A 22518-nucleotide genomic window follows, 5' to 3' on the forward strand; every position below is an offset into this window, starting at 1 on the left:
GATTGTTTTAATGGTTGATTTAAGGTAGAAGTAAAGTTAAGAAGTGAAGAATTATTCGTGCATGTAAATTGTACAGAAAAGACAAACATCAGGGCGGTTGGAGACCTGGGAAAGCAGGGGAAGGAGACAAACAGGGAAAGACCCTCCTTTAGCACAGGTTGCTGAATCAGTCATCCAATCCACTGAATCATGTCAACCTGAGAACGAGACATCACATGATTTAAATATGAGGCACGTGTTGAACTGCCACATATTTAAATCATATTTCATAGTTCAGTCATATTTCATCAATCATATTCACCCCAGGTTTAAGAAAGTTTAAAACAGTGTTACTTCACGATGTATCAGAACAGGAGTGAGGGGCACTGTCGTAAACATACTGATGCCCATATTTGATTAGTGAAAATTAAGATCTCTGGTGTAATTAAAACCACATGAAATGCAGGGGAAACTGCTGAAGCAAAGTAAGGTCAAAGGTATGATTCAACAGCACATTACAGCTGCAAATAACAAAGGCTATTTTATCTCAGTGGGACACAGGCAACTAGCTTTGCAGAGTCGTTGAACTGACAGGTGGCTGCAGGCAGGACCTTGTGTCTGGTGTCTTACAATTACTGTATCCATCGTAGTAGATGCAAGGGTTCGCTGAAAGGAAGAAGCAGGGTTACCCAATATTGACTCAAAAGCTCATCTCTCATTTTCTCATGCATTTATAGGTGAGTAGAGGGCTTAAGAGATATACGTATATTCTGTGTTATATAGTCAATATTCTTAAGTAATACTTTTTTTCTTTTCTACTCTCATTTCACTTCTATTGCATTTTTCAATTCCATTGTAGACATTGCTTTTGTCTCTTGGATAAAAAAAACCTACCCCATTCCCTGTAGCAAAGCTAATTAGTAGATATATGATCTGTCTCCAAGTACATTTATTTTCAGAAAAGAATTACTGAAAGTGATAGAATTTAAAAGCAAACAGAATGACCTGGTCAGGTGAAGGAAAATAAGTTTTTTGGTCTTACAAATCTGAAGGTAAAGGATATTTTTTTTGGGGGGGGAGGTTTGTTATTTCTCCACAAACTTATTGAAAATTATGATATAAACATATCCCTGTGGAGTAAGGAATTATGCCTGTAGGAAGCTCTATAGAAAGAAACTTTTGCTATCTAAGGAAATGAACATGTAATTGGAACTCATTTGGTTAATATTACATTTTAGGTAAGATTTACTTAGGAAATAAAAGGAAGTGCGGTAAACGGACAGTGTGATCATCAGCTAATATCTTCCAGTGTGTCAGTGGAAACTTCAAAGAATAAGGATCACTCAGTAAGAAATTGCCGGCCATGATAAGTGGTCAGGCAGGTTAGGGAGGTTATGACCAGCAAGTAATCTGAGAACGCCGGTAACCTGAAAGCAAGATGTCTAACTTCAGGGCTGCAATAAGAGAGCCAAGAAACTTTTTATAGAGCAGAGAAAAATTTATACTTATATTAACATGTTATCCGAGGTGCCCATATTAGGGTGGGAACTTTAAGCTTTAGGGTGGAACCTTGAGTTTAGACTTGGACATTCTAATTTCCAATCCAAAAGATTTAATCAGTGGTCTTCTGGGTCACTCTGGGGGTGGAGGAAGGGAAATCAGAGAACGTTGATTTTTCCTTTGGGATGATTGAAGAAAAAGTAATAGAAAAGTACAATATTGTTACATGCTTGATTTTAAGGATACATCGCTCCCAGATCAACAGTCAAGAGTAAGCACACTGAGATGTAAAACTTACTACAAAGTTTATCTTCACAGTTATTTGGACAGTCTCCGCATGGAGTTCCCTCATTATAAGGTACATTCTTTTTGTCAGGATCATTGCCCCTTAAAAAAGAATAAAGAAAAAAGGGCCTAATAAAATTGATGTTTGAAAAATGCATATAAAAATTTACTCACTATTGAAAATCAATTAAAATAATTTAAAACAATGAAACAATTTTTGAAAACCACTTGTAACCACTTGTACGTAATCTCTATGACATGTAAGATTTCTAGCCTTAGAATGAGAATAATTTATCTTTTTGAATATACCGCAGGCAACTCTGAGGTGCTAAGAATATTTTGAGACAATTTGCATCTCTTTGGACAGTCAAGTTCTAACAAGCAGGGGGCTTTAGAAACATTTATGATAGGACTCTTATCCTTATTTATACCCATAAGGACTTGATAAACATTTATGTAAAAGGGCATGGTTCTTAATAATGTAAGAAAATTTTTAAGTGAGTCAAATTGGAGATGTTCTAACTTCATCTTGCCCTATATCATGAGAATTTTGATACATGTCAGTGTCATTTGTAGAAACATGTGCACTATTATAAAAGATGAAAGTACAACAACGTGGAGAAAGCCAAAGTGTTGGAGTTTGGGGAGAGAGAATAAATGAGAATTTCCTGTTTTGAGCCAATTTAAAATTTCAGAGAAGACGGTCTTCCCTTAGATATCTAAGAAAACAATGGGGATTATGGCTGATTTTCACTTAAATCTCTTTTCCTTTTGGAGTAGAGGAAGGTTTATTGCAGGGCCAAGCAAGGAGAACGAGTGGCTTGTGTGTGCTCAAAAAACCCCAAACTCCTGATTTGCACTTAATATTGAATAAAAAATAAAGTAAATATTCTAGTTGAAACAACATTCTATCTGATATATTTCTCCTTGAATGAACTGTTAAAATTTGAATTTATAAAAGAAACATTACTTAATTCAGCAAGGGGTTTTGTCAGACTCTTGGCCTCATCTTTGGCTGAGAAAATTCTCGTTATTTCAGCCCCATGTATTCTACTTTTCTGTGTTGTCAGAAGTTTACTGCAGACCATGAGCTCCCATAAGGATTTAGTACAATTGATGCATTGTATATGCAAGGAGACCTTACTGTCTTTAGTACTAACCACACAGATAAAATCACAACAAATATTAAGTACTGAAATCAAGACATGATAAAACCAGAAGAGAGCCCACATAGAGCTATTGTATGAATATGTTACATCTATTGAATCTACAGGGACAGTGGAGACCTCATTTAAAGTGTCAATATGGTAACTTACTATGAGAGAAATCAATTTCATTGATTCATGTTGCATATCTTTTATTGTGCTACACACATGGGAACTGAGAGTTCAATAACTACCATACTTGGAGCTCATCTTATGGAGGAAAGACTGGTGTATTGAACAAGTAAGCACAGGCAGCTGAAGGAGACATATGCAGACCAACAACTTTCCTTAGCAGAAGAACATTTAAACTGGCATTTGTAGTAAACTAATGGAGGTTTATATGCAGCTCAGAACAATCCCTGCTTTCTGATAATCACCACTCAAGCCACACAAGTGGGTCCCTGTGGGTTCTTGCAGTTACCTTTTCTGAAGTTGACCTTGCTTCATAACCAGAGGTGACAAGACAAAGGAGTACAGCTGTCCCTAACCAGAGCAATCAGAGGATCTCTTCTTGGAATTGTTGCTCACACCTTTGGTAACATGTAAATTTAATTTCTAAAGGAAATACATATGTCAATACTAAAATGCTAAATACAAAAACACTTGGCTTTTTCATTTGTTCATTCTTGATACTCCACTGCATTTTTGCCCTTGCATTCTAAAAATACTCTTGCATTGTTAAAATAAATATCCTTTTTTTTTTTTTGCTTAAGCTAGATGAAATTTGTTTCTCTTAACTAATAGTACTTGAAGAAGGAATAACACATAGCCAGATGACTGGTAATAGTGCCTAATTTGAACATTATATTGAGATAAGGATTTATTTAGAAAAATATAAATAAAAATATCTGTGTGTGGGTGTAGTGTTTTAGGTGTTGGCTAAAAGACATTGTATCCCTAAAGTTCTTAACTGATAAGAAATATTTATTTGAGTTTTATTTTATAATGGTTGAGAAACTAAATTAGAGAAACTAGTAAGGGAAATATATTTCTAAAAGCTATGTGAAGCTAAGCTGTAAAATACATACTCGTGACAATAGTGACAAATGTAGAGATACTGAATTCCTTTATGACATGATGATATGCCGCAGCCAATAAGGTAAGAAGTGGCCCAAACAACCTGTAAAGATAAGGTTATTTTATTAACAATTTGGTAGTTTGCTAAATGATTACTCTCCGAATATTGTTATCCTTGATTGAAAATAAAGACACATGTTTTTAGGATGCTTTGAGCATGGCTTATTAGGAAGTCCTAGAAACAGGAGGATTCCCATGTGTCTAGATAACACACATACATATGCACACCCAGTTGCCATCGCTGACCCTGACTCATTCTCTTCTTCTTATCAAATCTATATGGAATAACCTGATGAAGGCTGCTTGGTGATCATATAAAAATCAAAGCATGGAAGGGACTTTACTTAATCATCAAAAAACTGGCATGGTGGAGAGTAACGAGTTGACCTTCGAGAAAAAATTGAGTCAGGTTCAAAGTCTGTCTCTACCACTTCCTGGTGGGATGGTATTTACCAGTTTGCTTTATGTCTTGAAATTTCATTTTCCTATTCCTCAAATGGAATATAATAATATTATCTTTTACATCATAGGTATTTGGTGGGGATTAGATAATAAACCTTTTAAGTGTTTGGAAGAGGAAATATTAAATTACTATTCCAAAGTAATAGAGCTCATGCTCCTTTGATGGAAATAGTGGGGCTAGTCTATTATCTAAAAGAAATGGAAAGTAGGAACTGACGTCACACATTTGTCATATTTTTAGCTCTCTGGGTAATTATTTTGGTTTTTATCCTCTGTCTGATAACGTAAATTATATAAATAAATCGTCTAATGCTATAATATTCTTGGGTTCCTGGCACATACTGCTTTTGTCCAAGGATATCAGTCTTAAAAGAAGAATGCTATTTGCTAATCTTTTAGCTAGAAATGTCTGCATTGCTATACATGAGTGATTTAAGTCTATGAGTTTTAAATGTACTATCTTCGTCAGCTTTTAACATTAATCTTAAGTGGGCTTTATTTTAAGTAAATTTTATTACAGATTTTGCAGTCACATCTGAGTCTTCTGCTTTGGGGACAACAGCTGTTTTTCCATTTTTGTATTTCTTGCACGTTCAATGTTTAAATCTATCCATTCTGGATGAGTTTTGTTAATTTATTTTGTACTGGAAAATAACTCACCTGATTTAGATATTCAAAGTCATTTTTGTAGAATTAATTTATTATCTACACTGAAGCCCAATGGTATTTTAAAAACATGAATCAGGTTAAATCATTCACCTGTTTAATGACTTCTACTGCATTTAAAATACAATGTAAAATTGATGATAGCTAATAAGGCTCCAGTGACAGAGTCCCACTTCCCTTCTGTGTTCATCTCCTTCCACTCTTGCATTTATCAAGTTTCAGCCTCCTTTTCCAACCCCTTCCCTAGTTTTTTCTCTGTCCTTGCACATACCCAGATCCCAGATACTGGTTTCCAAATATTATTTTCCACTAAAAGTAAACAAAAATCTTTAAAGGGTGTAAGTTTGCAAAAAATGGATAGAATGATTTTCCGTGGTTCTCATTCGCCTATTTTCCACGCATGCTTATAGTCACTTAACCAATGGGTATATTTGCCAGCACACAGTTTACCTGAGTGTAATGCTCAATCATCATGTCATCATCTGTCGAGGCCCATTCCCCATACTTGAAATATTTAGACTCACTGTACCAGATTCTGATTACGTTTGACCATGAGATAGGATAAGATGTCAGATGCATATTTTCTCCACAAAAATTATCTGAAAGGAGGAAAAAGGGCTAGGTCATACTCTACAAAATTTGGAAATACTTTATAAGCATACTTTTTGTACTTTTATTCTACAAATGTTTCACTGGGCATCCAAGCAATGTTTGATAAGAGGAAGCAAACTCAGCTCAATCTCTGCTAACAGTTTTCTTTCTCACTGATGAATAAACTTGTGGTGCTCAAGTTTGCTGAGAATTTGACAGTAGGGGATGATCTGCAAGCTTGGGAATCAGATCAACCAACATTTCAGTCTCTGCCATGTCCAAGCTGATGGAGAAGGGTGCAACCAATCAGAATAACCTATGCGTTGTAACCAGGCCCATGGCTTGAAAGCAGCCACACAGAGGTATTCATCACGCATAGACCTTGAGATAAATATGTGCTCATTTAACCTTCCATCCTCTTGTGACGTGGGCCTTGATCAAATATGATATTTGGGAGTAAACTGCCCTTGTCTGGAGCAGGGAAGACTCACATTGCTAATTCACAGCTCAACAACATTGGGTAAAGATGCCCAATAATCTGTAAATATAGCAGGGGGACTCACATTGCTAATTCACTGCTTAACAACATTGGGCAAAGATGCCCAGTGATCTGTAAATATGGAAGTTTCATTAATATTTAAAAATATTTATAATCAACAAGTATCCTATAAATGTTATTAATGTCTGCTTGTATAGGAGGTACTGATGGCTTTTCTGGAAACCAGCAGGGATCCACCTAATATACATGGCATGAGATGGACTCATTTTTGAGCACCTAAAATTGTTCTCATGGGCAGCTTAGTAGAGTTGGATATAACTCACTTCTCAACTGTATTAGTGTTCCAAAGCTAAGGATAGCCCCATGGTAATATTGTGAGAAGCTGAAATAAATAGAGTGGAAACCTTCTAGCTATACAGCTTTCCAGCTAGTCATCATCATATTACGGAATTCTTCTGTGATAGTGAGAGCTTTGATTCTTTTCTTTTGGTGAATCAGGAATTTGAAAATTTGAATTTCCAAATTCAAAAATTAATAATAATGAAACAGTGCAGTGGGCCACAATTCCTACCATTTATGGGGCAAATGTAAATACAGACTAGATGACTTAACTTACCCATACCAGGTTACTTAACAATTCCTGAGAACTTTTGAGCAGAAAGGTGTGTCATATACCTGCTTGTAATTCGCCTCTTAACTGCATTGCTCTCTACCAATTCACAATCTTTTGACAACATTCTGGCGTTTCTTGCAGCTTCTTCACTCCAATTCTACAGGTGAAATACAAGCACATGGCCTTATTAACATTTCCTTGATAAGATTCTAGTTTATTGTTTCTAAAAATCCAAGGCTAGCAATATCCTCAATTGTATTAGCTAACAATTTAAATCACAGCACCTCTCTTAAATATTTTGGTTGGAAGAGAAAGACAAATCTTTCAATCCATTGTTTTAGCCCTTGAATTTACAAAATCAAAATTTGGCAGTAACATTCAGTTGTAGCTTCTCTTTCAGAAATATTAAAGAATTTAAGTAAATGCTTCCAGTAAAACAGACCAGGGTTAGAAATCCATCCCATCATTTATTAGTAGTTTTACCTCTGACACATTATTTAATCTCTTTGAATCTCAGTTTTTTTTTCATCTGTAAAATATGCCCCACAATTCATACCCAATAGCTTGTTCAAAAGTTTTAATGTGATAATTTATGCAATACAACTGTGACATGATAAATCTTATGCTACATGCTCAATAAATATTTCTGTGATTAGAAACATGTATAGTATTACACATCTCCATCTAAATTATGAATAATAATAATAGCGAATCATAGCTAATACTTCATGCCAGGACCTCTTACCAATTCTATATGTATATTCTCTCATCTTTACTCATAGCAATTCTACAAGGGATGCACTGTTGTTATCCCCATCTGCAAATCAGGAAACTGAGGTGCGGAGATGTTGCATAATTTTTCAGGATAATACAACCAATAATGGCAAAAAGAGAATTGGAATCCAGGTTCTTCTGGCTCTGGCGTGTGTGCTCCTAACTTGTGATGTGTGTCAACTGTGCTAAGCTGAAGCATTTTGTTGGGTTTTTCTCCAAAGTTGATGAAAGGCAGAAAATCTACTAAAAAGAGACAAAGTTTGTATCTACAAATATGAGGTCTTTTGTGTAGAAAAGGATAACACATCTTTGTGATTTGAATGAGTCACAAATCAAAGGACACGGGACTGTGTCCACACCAGTTATGGGACTATGTGACGGATGTTCTCCCAGGCATTCTTTCATTCTCACATTATGCACATCCCCTTAAAAGACTGTCCCGATACCTGCATGCAACACATTATTACCAACAAAAGTTGTGGCCTTTCTTATTTACTACGGGCTTTCACATAAATCATTCAGCTACGCTTGAGAATAATTTTTGGATGATGCCCTAACTTAGGTTTTCAATATTTTTTCTGACATCGAAGAAGTTTCTCTCTTATATGCATAGGCTGCCATCTGTGTGAGTTTTACAGAATTACCCCTCAGGTTGATGAATTGGTTAAACTGTGAGGTTAATTAAGTAACTCATTAGCCTAGGGTCAAAGTAAAAATGTGGTTTTTTAGGGTTTGACTGTTTCATGCAAGAAAAGATATATTTCAGTGATGCATACATCTAATTGAAAAAGTAGAGATGACATAACACATCCCATTAGGGCATAGCACCTCCTGGCAGCGGGAATACCATCATTGGACTCACGAGCATAAAATCTTGCCTATTATGACCAGGTTACCAAATAAGTAGGACTGGAACTTATCTGGTTAATTTACTGCTGATTGCTAGTTGTGCATGCGTGATGCACTACCCATACCCAGATCGCTTTCTGAACTGAAGCACTTATTTCCTCTTAAGCTGAGAGTCCTGCCCTACTGTCTTCTCTAAAAATTATCCTCATTGGCGAGAATACTCACTTCCCTGTGGCAGCCCACATCTAACAGCAAGTAGCTGTAATAACTATAAGTGCCATGTAACCTCCCTCCAACGCAGCACAAGGTTGTACTGAGTTGTCCTAGTTGTACAGCTTCCCGTAGGGTTAGCTGAGGCCCCTGTTATGCCTACATCACGACCAAACTTCTTTGTATGCCCTATGTTGCTTCTCTCTCTCTATCCATGGTCGGTGTAAATCTGGAGATATTCCCCAATAAGCATCATGCATGCTAATCTCCATCTCAGTCTGTTATCTTATTGGGTAAACTACCTGCACCATTAATTGCAAACAGTCTGTAGTTCAGACCTCTTTGAGGAAGCTCTTTAGGATATTTCCTCTGATTAATGTTGCTAAGATGCTAACTTTTTTTGTGATACATCCGTGATTAAAATCAAAAGTAAGTATTCATGGTTATTGCAGCAAAGTTATGAATTCTGGCTTTAATCAATGGTTCTATTCACATAAAGTTCTAATCCCATGTGCAGAAACTTGTTTCATTTTTGGAAAATCTCTGCCTGGCAGTTGTGATTGGCTCTTCAGCTCTACTGTAATTCTATCAGTTCCTTTCTATCTGTGCCCTATGCATTATTTATGGAAAAACTCAACTCCCATATTCCCTTTAAAATGTTACTCAGTTTTACTGGTGCACTTACTTTATCATCTTGCTGATCCCTCATACCTTTGCACCTCAGCACTTGAATATATTCATTCTATATATTCAAACAATATGTTCTAACGTTTCCTCTGTATTCACCTTGAATCCACAATAATGAAGTCTCTGAAATCAGAGACTATATTTTCTGTTCACTCCGTAACTTCTTTACTACATCCCAGCTACACTTATTTGCTCCTCTGGAAACCAAGGATTTTGAATCCTGTTTGTCCTAAGGAAGGTAAAGAGTTAAGAGCAGGTGCCTGGAGCTGTGGCCATTTGTATTTGAATCTGTACTGATCCAGTACTTAGGACTTTGGATGCGCTACCGAATTTCTCTGAGGTTCAGATTCACTATCTGTGAAATAGAGATGATAGTATCATCTACATCACAAGATGACTGAGAGGATTAAATGAACTAATGCAATACGCTCCTAGAAGACTGCCTGCCCATCAGTAGTAAGCAGAATATGCATGTTAGCTACAGTACTCACAACGTAAGAGTGCCTGTGCTACTACTGGCTTTTATTGTTCTGGATTCTAAGATGACCAAGAGATAAATTTCAAAATCATTTTTTCTCATCACTAGCTTCCTTCCTCTTTGTCATTTGCATGAGGAAGCTGTCTCTTAGAATCACTTCCCATAGCCTGCATTATTTCTGACCCTTGTTACTCTAAGCCAGTCCAGGGCTAAAGAGCCAGGTTTACGATACCAAAAACCTGAGTGATACTTCCGGGATATAACATAGGTGAGGCTAATCACCTCATACACCTGAGTAGTCCCTAAATCTGTTCGTCTGACAGCACCTAGCCTGCTCATGCAGCAGGTTTATAGTGCAAAAACAATTTCTCTTTTCTCTTATGGGATGCCAGGAAACTGGGAAATAGATTTGCTAATACTTGTTCATCTGGCAGCACCACCTGGCTTAGAACCTGGACATCTTGATTCTCAGAGAGTGTCTTAGCCTCTGGGCTGCTGCTCAATGAAGACAGCTGTGAAATGCCTCTGTAATTTATTAAACAAAGTCTGCTACACGGACGATACTGACCGGCAGCGTCAGCATCATCTAGGAGCTTGGAGTGGTCCCCACCCCAGACCTCCTTAATCGGACCTCAGAGAGTGGGGCCCAGGGACCTGTGCCTTACCAAGTTCTTCAGCTGATTCTTAAGCACGCTCAAGTTTGACAAGCACTGTCTTAGGGTCCATTAAGAGTGAATTAGACTTTCTGCGTTGGAATTGTGGCTCTGTCATTTCCTAACTCTATGAGTTTGGGAAAACTACTTACCTTCTCTGTGCCTCTGTTTCTTCTGCTGCTGCATGATCGGTTTGTTTGTGAAGACCAAACTTTTAGTATATGGAAAGCAAATAGAACTTAATAAAATCTCAGTAAACACCGTTACTATTATTGGCATTGCTGTGGTTGCTGTTTAATTAATCTTACCATTTTTAGCATGTTGCTGGCTGGTGGAAATACTCCTCTCCTGAGGGTGTTATGTACAGTCACTATTTCTTCTTGGACAGTTGCCGGTTCCATAAGGAGTGTATCATATGGAACTTTAGGTGGTTTTGCCTGTTACCAGAAAATTATTAATTAGTCTTACTTCTTTTAAGTGGAATTTGCAGTGCATAGTATATTACTTGTAGACTTTGTGACATGAATTTATAATTGATGTTGAATGAATAGTGATCTACAGCATTTTGTAATCTACAACATCTCAGTATATTAGTCTCCATTTCTCCAGTGCTGGTTTTGAGGACTTCTAAACGTCAGCCTGACATTATACAAGTCTAGAGAACAGTGACTGTTCTGGTTGTGACTGGTTTTCTTCAGATTTAGGATTGGTATTTTGGACCATGTTGAAGCATTTTATTGGGCAATGTGCACCACAGTGGAAGATGTTTCGATAATATTACACCTTTTACTGACCGACTTCCCTTCCTTGGCACATTCTTCACCCCACCTAGAAGCCTTCTCTCTGCTTCCCAAATAAACACTTGCACTTGAATATTATTTAAAGGTATGTGTCTAGGAGAATCTAAAAGGTTCATTATTGAGTACAAAACCTCTAATATCTTCAACCCAGGTTCGGCATCTCTGTCTTATTCATATGAGAAAACATTGGTATTTGTATCAGTATGTATACATACAAAATAGAATTCAAAAACAATTTGTAATATGGAATTGACAATAACAGTTTTGTTTATTTTATTATTTGTTAAAAAAAACAAAATAGAATTCAAATCAACTACAGTCTAGAATTTGTGACCGTTCTTTTCATTTGTTTACCTTTTATCCTGTAACTCACTAAGAACAATGCATGGCCTTAATATTTTAGGTTAGCATTAGTTTTTATAAAGAACATCTTCTTTTGTGTGTGTGTGTGTGTGTGTGTGTGTGTGTGTGTGTGAGATATCATATCACATGCGTTTCATACTATTTTTTTTAAGTGACAATGCTTATGTAGTATAATTTGAGTGGTATCTATCTATTCCTCAACTACCACAAGACTATCAATACAGTTTCTGAATGGATGGGATTCAGCCATACCTTGCTCAAATACAGAAGTAGTTATTGTCATTTATTTTATATCAACAGTTTAAGGATATCGGGAGAAAACTATAAAATCAGTAGACTCCTCTAGAGACTGTCCCCTGTGGACATGATTTCCTCAAAAGCACACTCACGAGGTATTATTTTCCTGTCATACAGCAGGTAGCCTGGGCTAGATTTGAGGGAAGGTTGGGAACCCATGATCCCCTTACAAGTTTCAGATTATAATTCTCCTTGCTCCTCTAAAAAAACCCTGCTCCGGGCTTCCCTGGTGGCAGTGGTTGAGAGTCCGCCTGCCGATGCAGGGGACGCGGGTTCGTGTCCTGGTCCGGGAGGATCCCACATGCTGAGGAACGGCTGGGCCCGTGAGCCATGGCCGCTGGGCCTGCGTGTCCGGAGCCTGTGCTCCGCAACGGGAGAGGCCACAACAGTGAGAGGCCCGCATACCGCAACAAAACAAAACAACCCTGCTCCAGTGAAACTCATGGCAATTAGCTCTACCTACATCATTCCTGAACATTTACTCTCCTACAATGGTTTTCCTGTCAATTTCTCTCATTTATAGAAACGGGGTCTCCTAAAACAATTCATCTTGTCCACCCCAAATTCAGCATCCAGCATCCACCTGGATGACTCAACCATCTGATATCTCAGAACTTGAACTCTTCCTCTCTTAAACCTCTCCTCCAAGGCTTTTTAGTTCCCCACCGTGATGGTCACAGCCTATACCTGATGAGGACTCCAAAATGCCGCACCGCCAGCTTACTGGAGGATTGTGTACTGGGCAAGAGCTCCACCTGGTTTCTCTTTGGGAAAAAAGTGTGAGTGAAAAGATCCAACACAGCACCCCAGTAATCTAATATATGTGGATTTTCTTTCATTGATTGAATTAAGCGCCTTTGACTTTTGACTTCTCCTATTTAGCATATGAAAATAAACAAGGCACTCATGTTCTTTACCAAAACTATTAGCTTCAGCTCATCATAGAAATATTTTGGGTACATTAAAAAATGTAATATTTTCTTTATATCATTGAGATTATTTAGAGGTACTTAGTTGATGATCATAAAATATTAGGAATTTATATCTTATTAGATACCATTGAATGTTTGGTTTTTGCTGTGTGAATGTTGAAACGCTTGTTTTTAATAAGCAGTGAGTTTCAGGCCTCATATATTAACCCCGTTGCTAACAGTTCCTCACACTTCTCTCCTTGCTGCTGCACCTTTCATTTTATATTTGATTTGGATGTTATAGTCATAAGTCAGAGAGCTCAATTGGGATATTGATGAAATACTTAGCTTTTCTGGGTAAAAACTAAAAAATAATACCTTTTTCCCATTTTGTCTTGGAAAATGCATGGATCGGTTGTAAAGAAAGTAATTCCCGCCCTACATCTTTAGCTTTTTTGAATTATCCAGAGAGGCTATAATGACATAGGCACAGGCCCATGGAGCCGAACTGCTTGAATTTACCTTCAGGCTCTGTCACTTCCCAGTTATCTGACCTTGAACATATATGACTTAACCTCCTTATGTTTTGGTTTCTTTCTCTGTAATCTGAGATTATGAATAGTACTTGCCTAATAGGGCTATGGTGAGAACTAGATGAGTAATGGGCATAGGGTCCTTACAACAGTGCCTGTAACACACTGAGTTCCAGCAGAGGGGTAGCTCTTATCCTCTTCTCAAAAGTAATCATAAAACATACAATCCTCACATACTCTTGTAATCAAAACGTGCAGGAAGACGGCAGCAGCAGCCAATAATAAGAAGTGTTTCATTGTCATCCCTGGAAAGAAAAGTTACATAAATTTAGACTATTGCAAACTTGTGGGATAATGTTTTGTAATAAAGCCTTTTTTGGAAACACTTTTACCTATACCTGCAGCTTCTGCAAAAAGAGACCTGCAGGATCAGAGCAAGGTTGAATATGTTAGTCATTACGAACAAGAGAAGAAGAGAGAACTGTGATTGGAAGAATAATAGATTTAATGTCTTAATCCCTGTAACCTTTGAATGTGTTACATTGTGTGACAAAAAAGAATTAAGGTAGCAGGTAAAATTCAAATTGCTAGCCAGCTGACTTTAAAGTAGGGATATTGTCCTGGATTATACACATGAACTCAATGTCATCACAAGGGTACTTGGATGTGGAAGAGAGGGCCAGTGTCAATGATGGATTATGAGGAAGACTCAACTAGCCACGACTAACTCTGGAGATAGAGGAAGGGACCATGAGCTAGAGAATATGGGCAACCTCTGGAAGTAGGCAAAGACAAGGAAAAGGATTGTCCCCTGGGGTCTTCCTGCTGAATCTTGATTTTAGCTCAGTGAGCCCCATTTGGACTTCTGACCTCCAGACTATAAAATAGTAAATTTGTGTTGTTTGAAGATTCTGAGTTTATAGGAATTTGTTACAGTAGCAACAGGAAACTAACATAAAACAACAAGGTTCGATTTGAATTCTCTATTGCCTATAGCGAGGAGGTGTGACGTTGGTACAAGTGATGTATGTACATGATTTAGAGACATTCTGTAAAGTCTGATCACTCTGCTGAAAATGATTGTCATTGTGAGTGGAGCAAATCAGAGCTAATATACCCTCTCTTCTATTTCTATTTGATATAAGTTGCTGATGCTAGGATATTAATAAGCATATGTTATTAAATTTGTTTGGTACATTCTTTTTACGATCTGACAAATTTATTTCTGAATCAGTCCTGCTGAGTGGGAAGCAGAAGAGGCTAACAGTTTGGTTCGTATTTTAAAGAAGACTTTCAAAAAGCAGGTTAAGTGATTTGTGCAGAATAATACACGCAATGCGATTTGCCATTGCTCTCAAGCTCCTCCCACACACTGCCAAACATATTTGTATGAAAAGAATTCTGTAAATCAATTTTTTCAGAGAACATACACATACAATCTGTCCCTTATTGCACTTTTTTTTCCATCTTTTTCTTTCACTTCCTCTCTTCCTTCCTCCAAAATGTTACAAACCCTCAAACCCTAAGATAGTAATATAGTAACACAGATGATGAAATATGCAACCTATTCTCTTACTTAGTCCTCAAAAATCCAATAAAGCCAATAATTTTTTACCTGAGTTATTGAAGAAAAAATAGAATAAAAAAGCTTCTGAACTGGGCTTCCCTGGTGGCACAGTGGTTGAGAGTCCGCCTGCCGATGCAGGGGACATGGGTTCGTGCCCCGGTCCGGGAGGATCCCACATGCCGTGGAGCGGCTGGGCCCGTGAGCCATGGCCGCTGAGCCTGCGCGTCCGGAGCCTGTGCTCCGCAACGGGAGAGGCCACAGCAGTGAGAGGCCTGCATACCGCAAAAAAAAAGCTTCTGAGCTATAGTAGGTTGATATATACACACATATTAATATTTAGACCCCTTACACTATATCTCTATATCTCTGTATCTCTGTCTTTATTCAGTGAACTGTTATTATTCAAGTTAGTCCCCTTAATGAAGCTGTCTATAACTTCTGTTGCATTTTCTAAGGGAAAATTTTGGGGGGTGGTGTGTATGCTCGTTATCTTAATTGTTATGATGTTTTCTGGATATACACTAGCATGTACCTCAAAAAAGCTGTTATAAAATGTTTAAGAAATTCCAAAAATATTACCTGTTTCACACCAAACAACTGGCATTGACAATTTAGATTTTATCTTTCCAGTCTTTTTTCTTATGTGTAAATTCTGCACTTAGATTTATACATAAACACATAATATACCCCCAAATCGTATTCAGTAGCATTTCTATTGTTATTATATGTTCATTAAGAGCATCATTTTGATAAGGTGAATAAGTTGTAACTAACTTAAGATTTTGGCTAAGTTGGATTTTAAGCTTTAATATTTTTCTCAATAAGTAATGTTATCATAAATATTTTAACACAAACACCCAGCCATTTTTAGGATACTTTTCATAAATTACCATAGGATTTGTGCTTCAGGATTGGAAATTGATTGAAATCTTTGCACTTTTTTCTTTTGACATGATACAAAACTAATTTTACTTCTAAGTATACCTGATACATAATAAGTGTTTAATAAATATTTATTAAATAAATTAAATTTTATACAGTTGAAATAATAATTTAATAATTTAAATAATAATTGAATAATAATTTCAGACACACACACAATCTGCTAATCAATACATGTGGTATAATAAAAGTCATAGTGATCCTGGAGTTAAAATACTAATGTTTTATCCTAGGTTTTCCTATTATCTATGATACTGATAAATCCACAAGTTCTCTGAAAGTCAACTTATTTTTGCTTAGAATGAAATCCAACAAGATGGCATTCAAATTCATAGGACTACAAGACACAACCAACTCTTTAGAATTGGCTACTATTGTTCTTTTTAGAATGTTGCAATCTGCTCAATGGGCTTCCTAATCCAAATTTGAAAGCATATGTTACTTTATAAATGGATTATAATTCTGATAGATGGCCTTTGAAAGCATACAGTATCCCCCATATTACTGGAAATAGATAAAAACAACCTGGATATTTTACACAGAGATATAATATCTTTCTTCTGTCATAAATGGGTGAAAAATCATCATTTTGTGATATAAGATACATAAGGAATTAGATACAATACTGTGTATTGATGATTTAATGTCAGAATTTATGGGCCAAACTTATCGTGACCTCGTGAGAGTGTTCATGGGACAGTCAGTGTCACCTGGGATTCCAGTTACCTTAGCAACTTTGGCTCCTCCAAAGAACTTTGATCGGTTGAAGTTAAGGGCAACTAAGCCGCAGGGGACCTCAGATTTTTGAGCCTAAGTTTTGGCTTGGGGTCTATGAATAGGCAGAATGTGTGCATTTGACCTAAAACTCTTCAGAAATCAGAGGCTACGAGGAAAATAAGAGGATACCTTTACTTAAGGTTCAAATATCCACTTGGAGCAACTGAGCCAAAACAGAGAGGTAGAGGTTAATACCTGGGCATCAGTAGTATATTAAGCATTTTAGAATGAGATTGGATCCAAGTAGTTATAAAGGCATCCTTGTTGGCCCATAATTATTATAAAAGTACAGACTGGGCTCTGGGATCGTCTTCAGAGGTAGAGTCAAAGGGTCAGGTTAAAGGACTAGAAAGCAGCAGGCAATAGGCAGAGCTTTTGGCAAACAGTGACTCCAGCAGAAGTGACCAAGGTGCAGAAATAGAGATGAAAACTGGAGAGCGTGACTCCGAGGTTGAGTAGAGGTTATGGGGGTGGAAAAATAAGTGGCCCCAGGGTTAGAGACTCTGGGGACACACTGAGGCTTGTTTACTGGAGAATTAGAACAAGGGTAGCTTCAGGAACAGGACCAGGGCCAAACCTCCAGAATGATCTGAATGATTCTCCACTGCCTGGAGGACTCAAAACCTGGATACTAAGCAGGCCATTTTTAACTAAGGAATTCCAGTTGCTTGCACAGTACTCAGGTAAAGGCAGCTCTTCTGAACAGAAGTATTACAGAGCAGCTGAGATATCAGCTCACTGATGCTCCTTAACTTGAGCATCAATCCCTACTTAACACAGTTATCTAATAAGCAATAGGCAATTTTAAGCCCCAAATCAAACTATTTTCCAATAGTAATACCAGAAACTTGATACACTGACTATTAAAATTAATTTTCCCTACATTTCTGTTTCAGATTGTATGCCTTATTAACGTATAAACAGAACTTGGATATTTGTAACTTAATATTTGGTAGGAAGAAAGATCAAAAATGAGGGAAAAGACTAAGGAGAACTGAGTCCTGCCCTCTGGCATGCCCTTGGGAATGCATTCTCATATATGGATTAAATTGTTAGACCATGTCCTTCTCAGAAAGCACTTACAGGAAGAACAGTTCCTTCCTTCCCTTAATTAAAGAATTCAAAAGAATGAACTCTACAAGGATTAGATCATCAATCCTTTTTATCTTCTTTGCCTCAGTGAATTTGTAAATTTAAAAATAATTACTAAGGTATAACTTATATTTAGTAAAGTATGTAAATTTTAAGTGTACAGATGGATAAATTTGTAAATATGTATGTACCTGTGTAACCACCAAAGCAATATATATATATATAAAATAGTTCCACCACCCAAGAAGGTCTCTGGTTCCCCTTTCAGTCAGTAATTCCTAAGAGTAAAAATCCTTCTGATTTCCATAATTACGGCTTAGTTTAATCAGCTTTGAAACTTTACATAAGCAGAATATATATAGTTTAGTATCTAAACTTTTTCACTTAATATTATGCCTGTGAGATTCATCCATGTTGCTTTTAAAGAAGTTTACTTTTGCTAATAGCTGGGTAGTATGCAGATAATATAATTTATTTACCCAATCTATTATTAATGAACATTTGGTTTGTTTTCAGTTTAGAGCTATTACAAATAAAATTTCTATGGACACTTTTTCCATATGCCTTTTGATACATATTATTATTTACTTTTTTTGGACATATACCCAGAAGTAGAATTATTAGGTTATATGGTATACATATGTTTTCCTTCAGTAGGTACTGTCAAATATTTTTCCAATGGAGTTGTAGAAATATATACCTTTTTACTTCTACCAGCTTCATATCCTCACCCATACCTGGTATTCTTTTTTATTTTTTTTAAATTTTATCCATTATGTTTATGTAATGGAATTTCATCAGGTTTTTTAATTTGTATTCGTCTAATTACTAATGATATTGAACACACTTTTATATGTTTGTCAGCCACTTTGATACCATCTTTTGTGAAGTCTCTGTCAATTTGTTTGCTTGCTGTTGTAATTAGGTTGACTGCCTTTTTCTTATTGGTTTGTATTAATTCTCTGTATGTTCTTGATATAAAGTATTTGTCAAATGTATGTATTACGAATCTTTCTTCTTCGCCTGTCTTACTTTCTGAACTCTTTTAATTGTATCTTTTGTTTTAAAAACTTCTTTATTTAAATACGTTCCACCTATCTTTCTTTCTTTATGGTTAGTGCTTGTGTTTGTGTGTGTGTCTGTCCATCCTATTTAAGTCATGAGTCATGAAGTTGTTCTAAGCTTGATTTGAACATTGATAAAATACTGAAGTCGAACAAAGCTGGAGGACTTACACTATCAGATATCAAGATTTACTATGATTCTGTAGTAATTAAGAAAGAGTACTAGTGGCACCACTGTAGATAAATGGACCAGTGTAATATAATGGCATATGTAAACAGAATCACATATATACTTACGCGGTTTATGACAATCCATGAAATGCCTGTTGACTGCCAAGGTAAAATTTGAAACTAGCCTGTCTTCAGTTATAAAAGAGACAGAGGACCCCTGTCTTATGACTGGCTGGTTGCTTTGGAAGCAGTGTCACATAGTTCATGAAATAAAAGATGCCTACATTGGCACTTTAAGATGTATATAACCACATGGTAATTGGCCCTACATGAAAATCAGTTTCTTCTTAGCCTTGCTACAAGAAGTTCTCGAGAGTGATCTGAATAAGTAATATTACACTTGCATAGTATGTCTAAGTTTATTAATCCCTTTATTAAAAGCATGGAAATAGCTAACATTTACTTTTTTTCCCCCAAAGTGGTTATGGTGTTTTATTTACTTTTTTATTGAAGTACAGCTGATTTACAGTGTTGTGTTAATTTCTGCTATACAGCAGTGATTCAGTTATACATATACATACATTCTTTTTTATATTCTTTTCCATTATGGTTTATCATAGGATATTGAATATAGTTCCCTGTGCTATACAGTAGGACCTTGTCATTTATCCATTCTATATATACTAATTTGCATCTGCTAACCCCAAACTCCCACTCTATCCCTCTCCTACCCCTCTCCCCCTTGGCAGCCACAAGTCTGTTCTCTAACTAACGTTTACTTTTACATTATAATGGATGGTGCTAAGATAAGACTGCACATTATCTCTTATTTAACATTATGACAATGCTATTAAGTAGTCATTTATCATTAATCTCACTTTTCAAATAACTAAACGGACACTTAAAATCATAGATCACTTACCCCAGTTCACACAGTTTGTAATATTCAATGTTCTGATGAGACCCAGATATTTGGCTGTATAGTGTGCTCTTGCCTTTACACAATACTCCACACGGAAGATTTGCTCTATGAGGAAGTCATCTCAATGAAAATGCTTACAAGAGATTCAGGAATTTACAGCAGACAAGGGGCATAAACACATAATAATCACAACAAATCTAGAGCCTGTGCAGCTTACAAGTCATGATTGTGGATGCGTTTCTAGTTTGTAATCTAGACTACGTCATCTAAGAACCTCACCAGTGTTAAACTTCCACATTTGGAACAAGCGGCAAAGATTAGTTGCATGATTCACTGGAGCCACAGTCAGGTAGCAAGACAATGAAAGGGAGAGTGACCCCATGGCCCAGAAAAGAAAAGCAGCTTATCAGCTTTCTTTGCATGCAAGAATGGATGCATTCAATAAGTATTTATTGAGATATTAATATGTAACATGCTCTCCCCTAGACACTAAAGAAACCTGAAATAATCAAATATATAAACTGCTCAATCTCGTGAAGTTTGCAGTCTAACACCTGGTATATAGTACATACAATGTATTTATGGCAACTGCACTATAAATGCCAGACACTGAGATTCTGGGAATGAAAAGATAAATAGTCCATTTTCCTAAGGAGCTTCTTGTTTAACAGGAAAACCACCTGCGATATGAGAGCATTCTAATAAAAATTTGTCCAAAGTCTTGTGGAAGCAACGGACTGCCTTGAAACGTCTGGAAATTTTCAATCATATTGTATTAGATACTAAAATACTCTAGATGCCATTTGAGCTAGATGAGGGCAAATAAATAAGACTTTTAAAGCAAAGAAGGACATTGCTGCACAGATGGAAATCATATATGAGTGTAGAAAATCACAGGTAAAATCAGATGTTTTTGATTTATTATTCTGAAAACTTGGGAAATGCTTGTTTGCATGAGTGCATGGCGTTTATATTGAAGTCTCTACATAGGTTCTGGTATCCTTTTCTTTTTTTTTTCCATTGTGACTTATGCCTTTGTTCTTTGGAAGAAAGAAGACACTATTATTTAATAAAAATGTGTTCCTTGGGGGCTTCCCTGGTGGTGCAGTGGTTGAGAGTCCGCCTGCCAATGCAGGGGACACAGGTTCGTGCCCCGGTCCGGGAGGATCCCACGCCGCGGAGCGGGTGGGCCCGTGAGCCATGGCCGCTGAGCCTGCCCTCTGCAACGGGAGAGGCCGCAACAGTGAGAAGCCCGCATACCGCAAAAAAAAAAAAAAAAAAAAAAAGTGTTCCTTGGATCTTTCCTGAGAAAGGTCAATTGAATACCTATCTACAAGGGAATGAAATAAGGCAAAGAGTGTGTAGTCATGAGTTATTTTGTGTTATGTGTTGAGATGGGGGATAGGAAATAAAAAATAACAGAAAGATTGAAGGCTCTTGAGACAGCATTTTCTAGCTTTCCAAAGAGGTGGTAATAAATGCCTGGAAAACAGTTTGTGAGAAAGGATGACTAAATGTCATTCAAAAATTGCTTACCTCTAGCCATAAGAATTTGTTGTTGTTGCTGGAGAGGAATGGTAGTAAGCTGGAAGCATGCCAAATCTCATCTATAAATCTTTTAATATTTTGTGGACAGAGAAATTTATGTCTCAAGTAAAACTCACAAATTACTGAGTAACTTTTTTTTTCTTCCACATGGTAAAAAGAAAAGCTGGAAGAGAATTCTGTTACTTCATCAAACCAGCATGGTTTATAGATTGGAAATGTATGATTTGTCATTTATGCCTTGCTGCACTGCTGTTTAGAAAGAAGAGTGTTGATTCAACACCAAGTCAAGTGTTTATGGAAACTTAATTGCTTTGGTTTTATCTGTTGGTCCTGTCAACTCCTGGCATTGCTCTACCCAACACAATGCTGTCTGCATTTTTATCACTGATGTCTTCATAGAGAGTTGCTATCCAGCTTCAAATATGTTTTTTTTTTCTTTTTCTTTTTTTTTTTTTCAAATATGGTTTTAAAAGAATTTGGGAAGTGTTGGAAAGCACAGAGTAACTTGATTTGCATACGAGTCTGAAGCATGGATGCCAGTTGGCTGCTTCATTCACATCTCTCTTATTTTCATACATTGTTCTTTTTCTGTTTAAGCTTCTTAGCATAGTAAGAAATGATCTGCCATGACTTTTTTTTCTAAAACAGAAAATCAGGACACATTGGTCTAACATATGATAGAATAGAATAGAATTGGAATTATCCCCCAAAATCTTTTGGAGATAGAGGAAGACTAATATGTTTATAAGCACATCATGTTTGTTAAAATATATGAATTAAAAAAACTTTAAAAAATCAATCATTTACTTGAAGGTTGACTACCAAAAATTTCAGAAAACACAAACATAAATACAGAGAAAGAAGAAACCAGTGTCTGTGCGTTAAACGCTGTTTGAAAAAGATATTTGTACAAGAAAAGTTACATACATTATGGCTATAATATCCTTAGGATAAGAGTTAACCTAATAACATCTCCTGTAAGAACTTCCTGCTGAGATGTACA

General features: G+C 36.6%; 1 protein-coding gene across 1 annotated transcript; it reads right to left on the reverse strand.

The window, feature by feature from the left end:
* Positions 1–20174, reverse strand: CRISP1 (cysteine rich secretory protein 1). Its single transcript, XM_027126819.1, has 8 exons — positions 19968–20174; positions 13670–13737; positions 10837–10965; positions 6944–7034; positions 5625–5773; positions 3998–4089; positions 1778–1866; positions 1–645 (listed from the first exon to the last, which is right to left on the reverse strand). The coding sequence occupies exons 2-8, from the start codon at positions 13733–13735 to the stop codon at positions 545–547; spliced, it is 717 nt and encodes a 238-aa protein (XP_026982620.1). The 5' UTR covers positions 13736–13737; positions 19968–20174; the 3' UTR covers positions 1–544.
* Positions 20175–22518: the final 2344 nt, after the last annotated feature.

This window comes from Aethalodelphis obliquidens, unplaced genomic scaffold, assembly GCF_003676395.1.
Source record: "Aethalodelphis obliquidens isolate GAN/ISIS:26980383/991018 unplaced genomic scaffold, ASM367639v1 scaffold31, whole genome shotgun sequence".
NCBI classification, from domain to species: domain Eukaryota; kingdom Metazoa; phylum Chordata; class Mammalia; order Artiodactyla; family Delphinidae; genus Aethalodelphis; species Aethalodelphis obliquidens.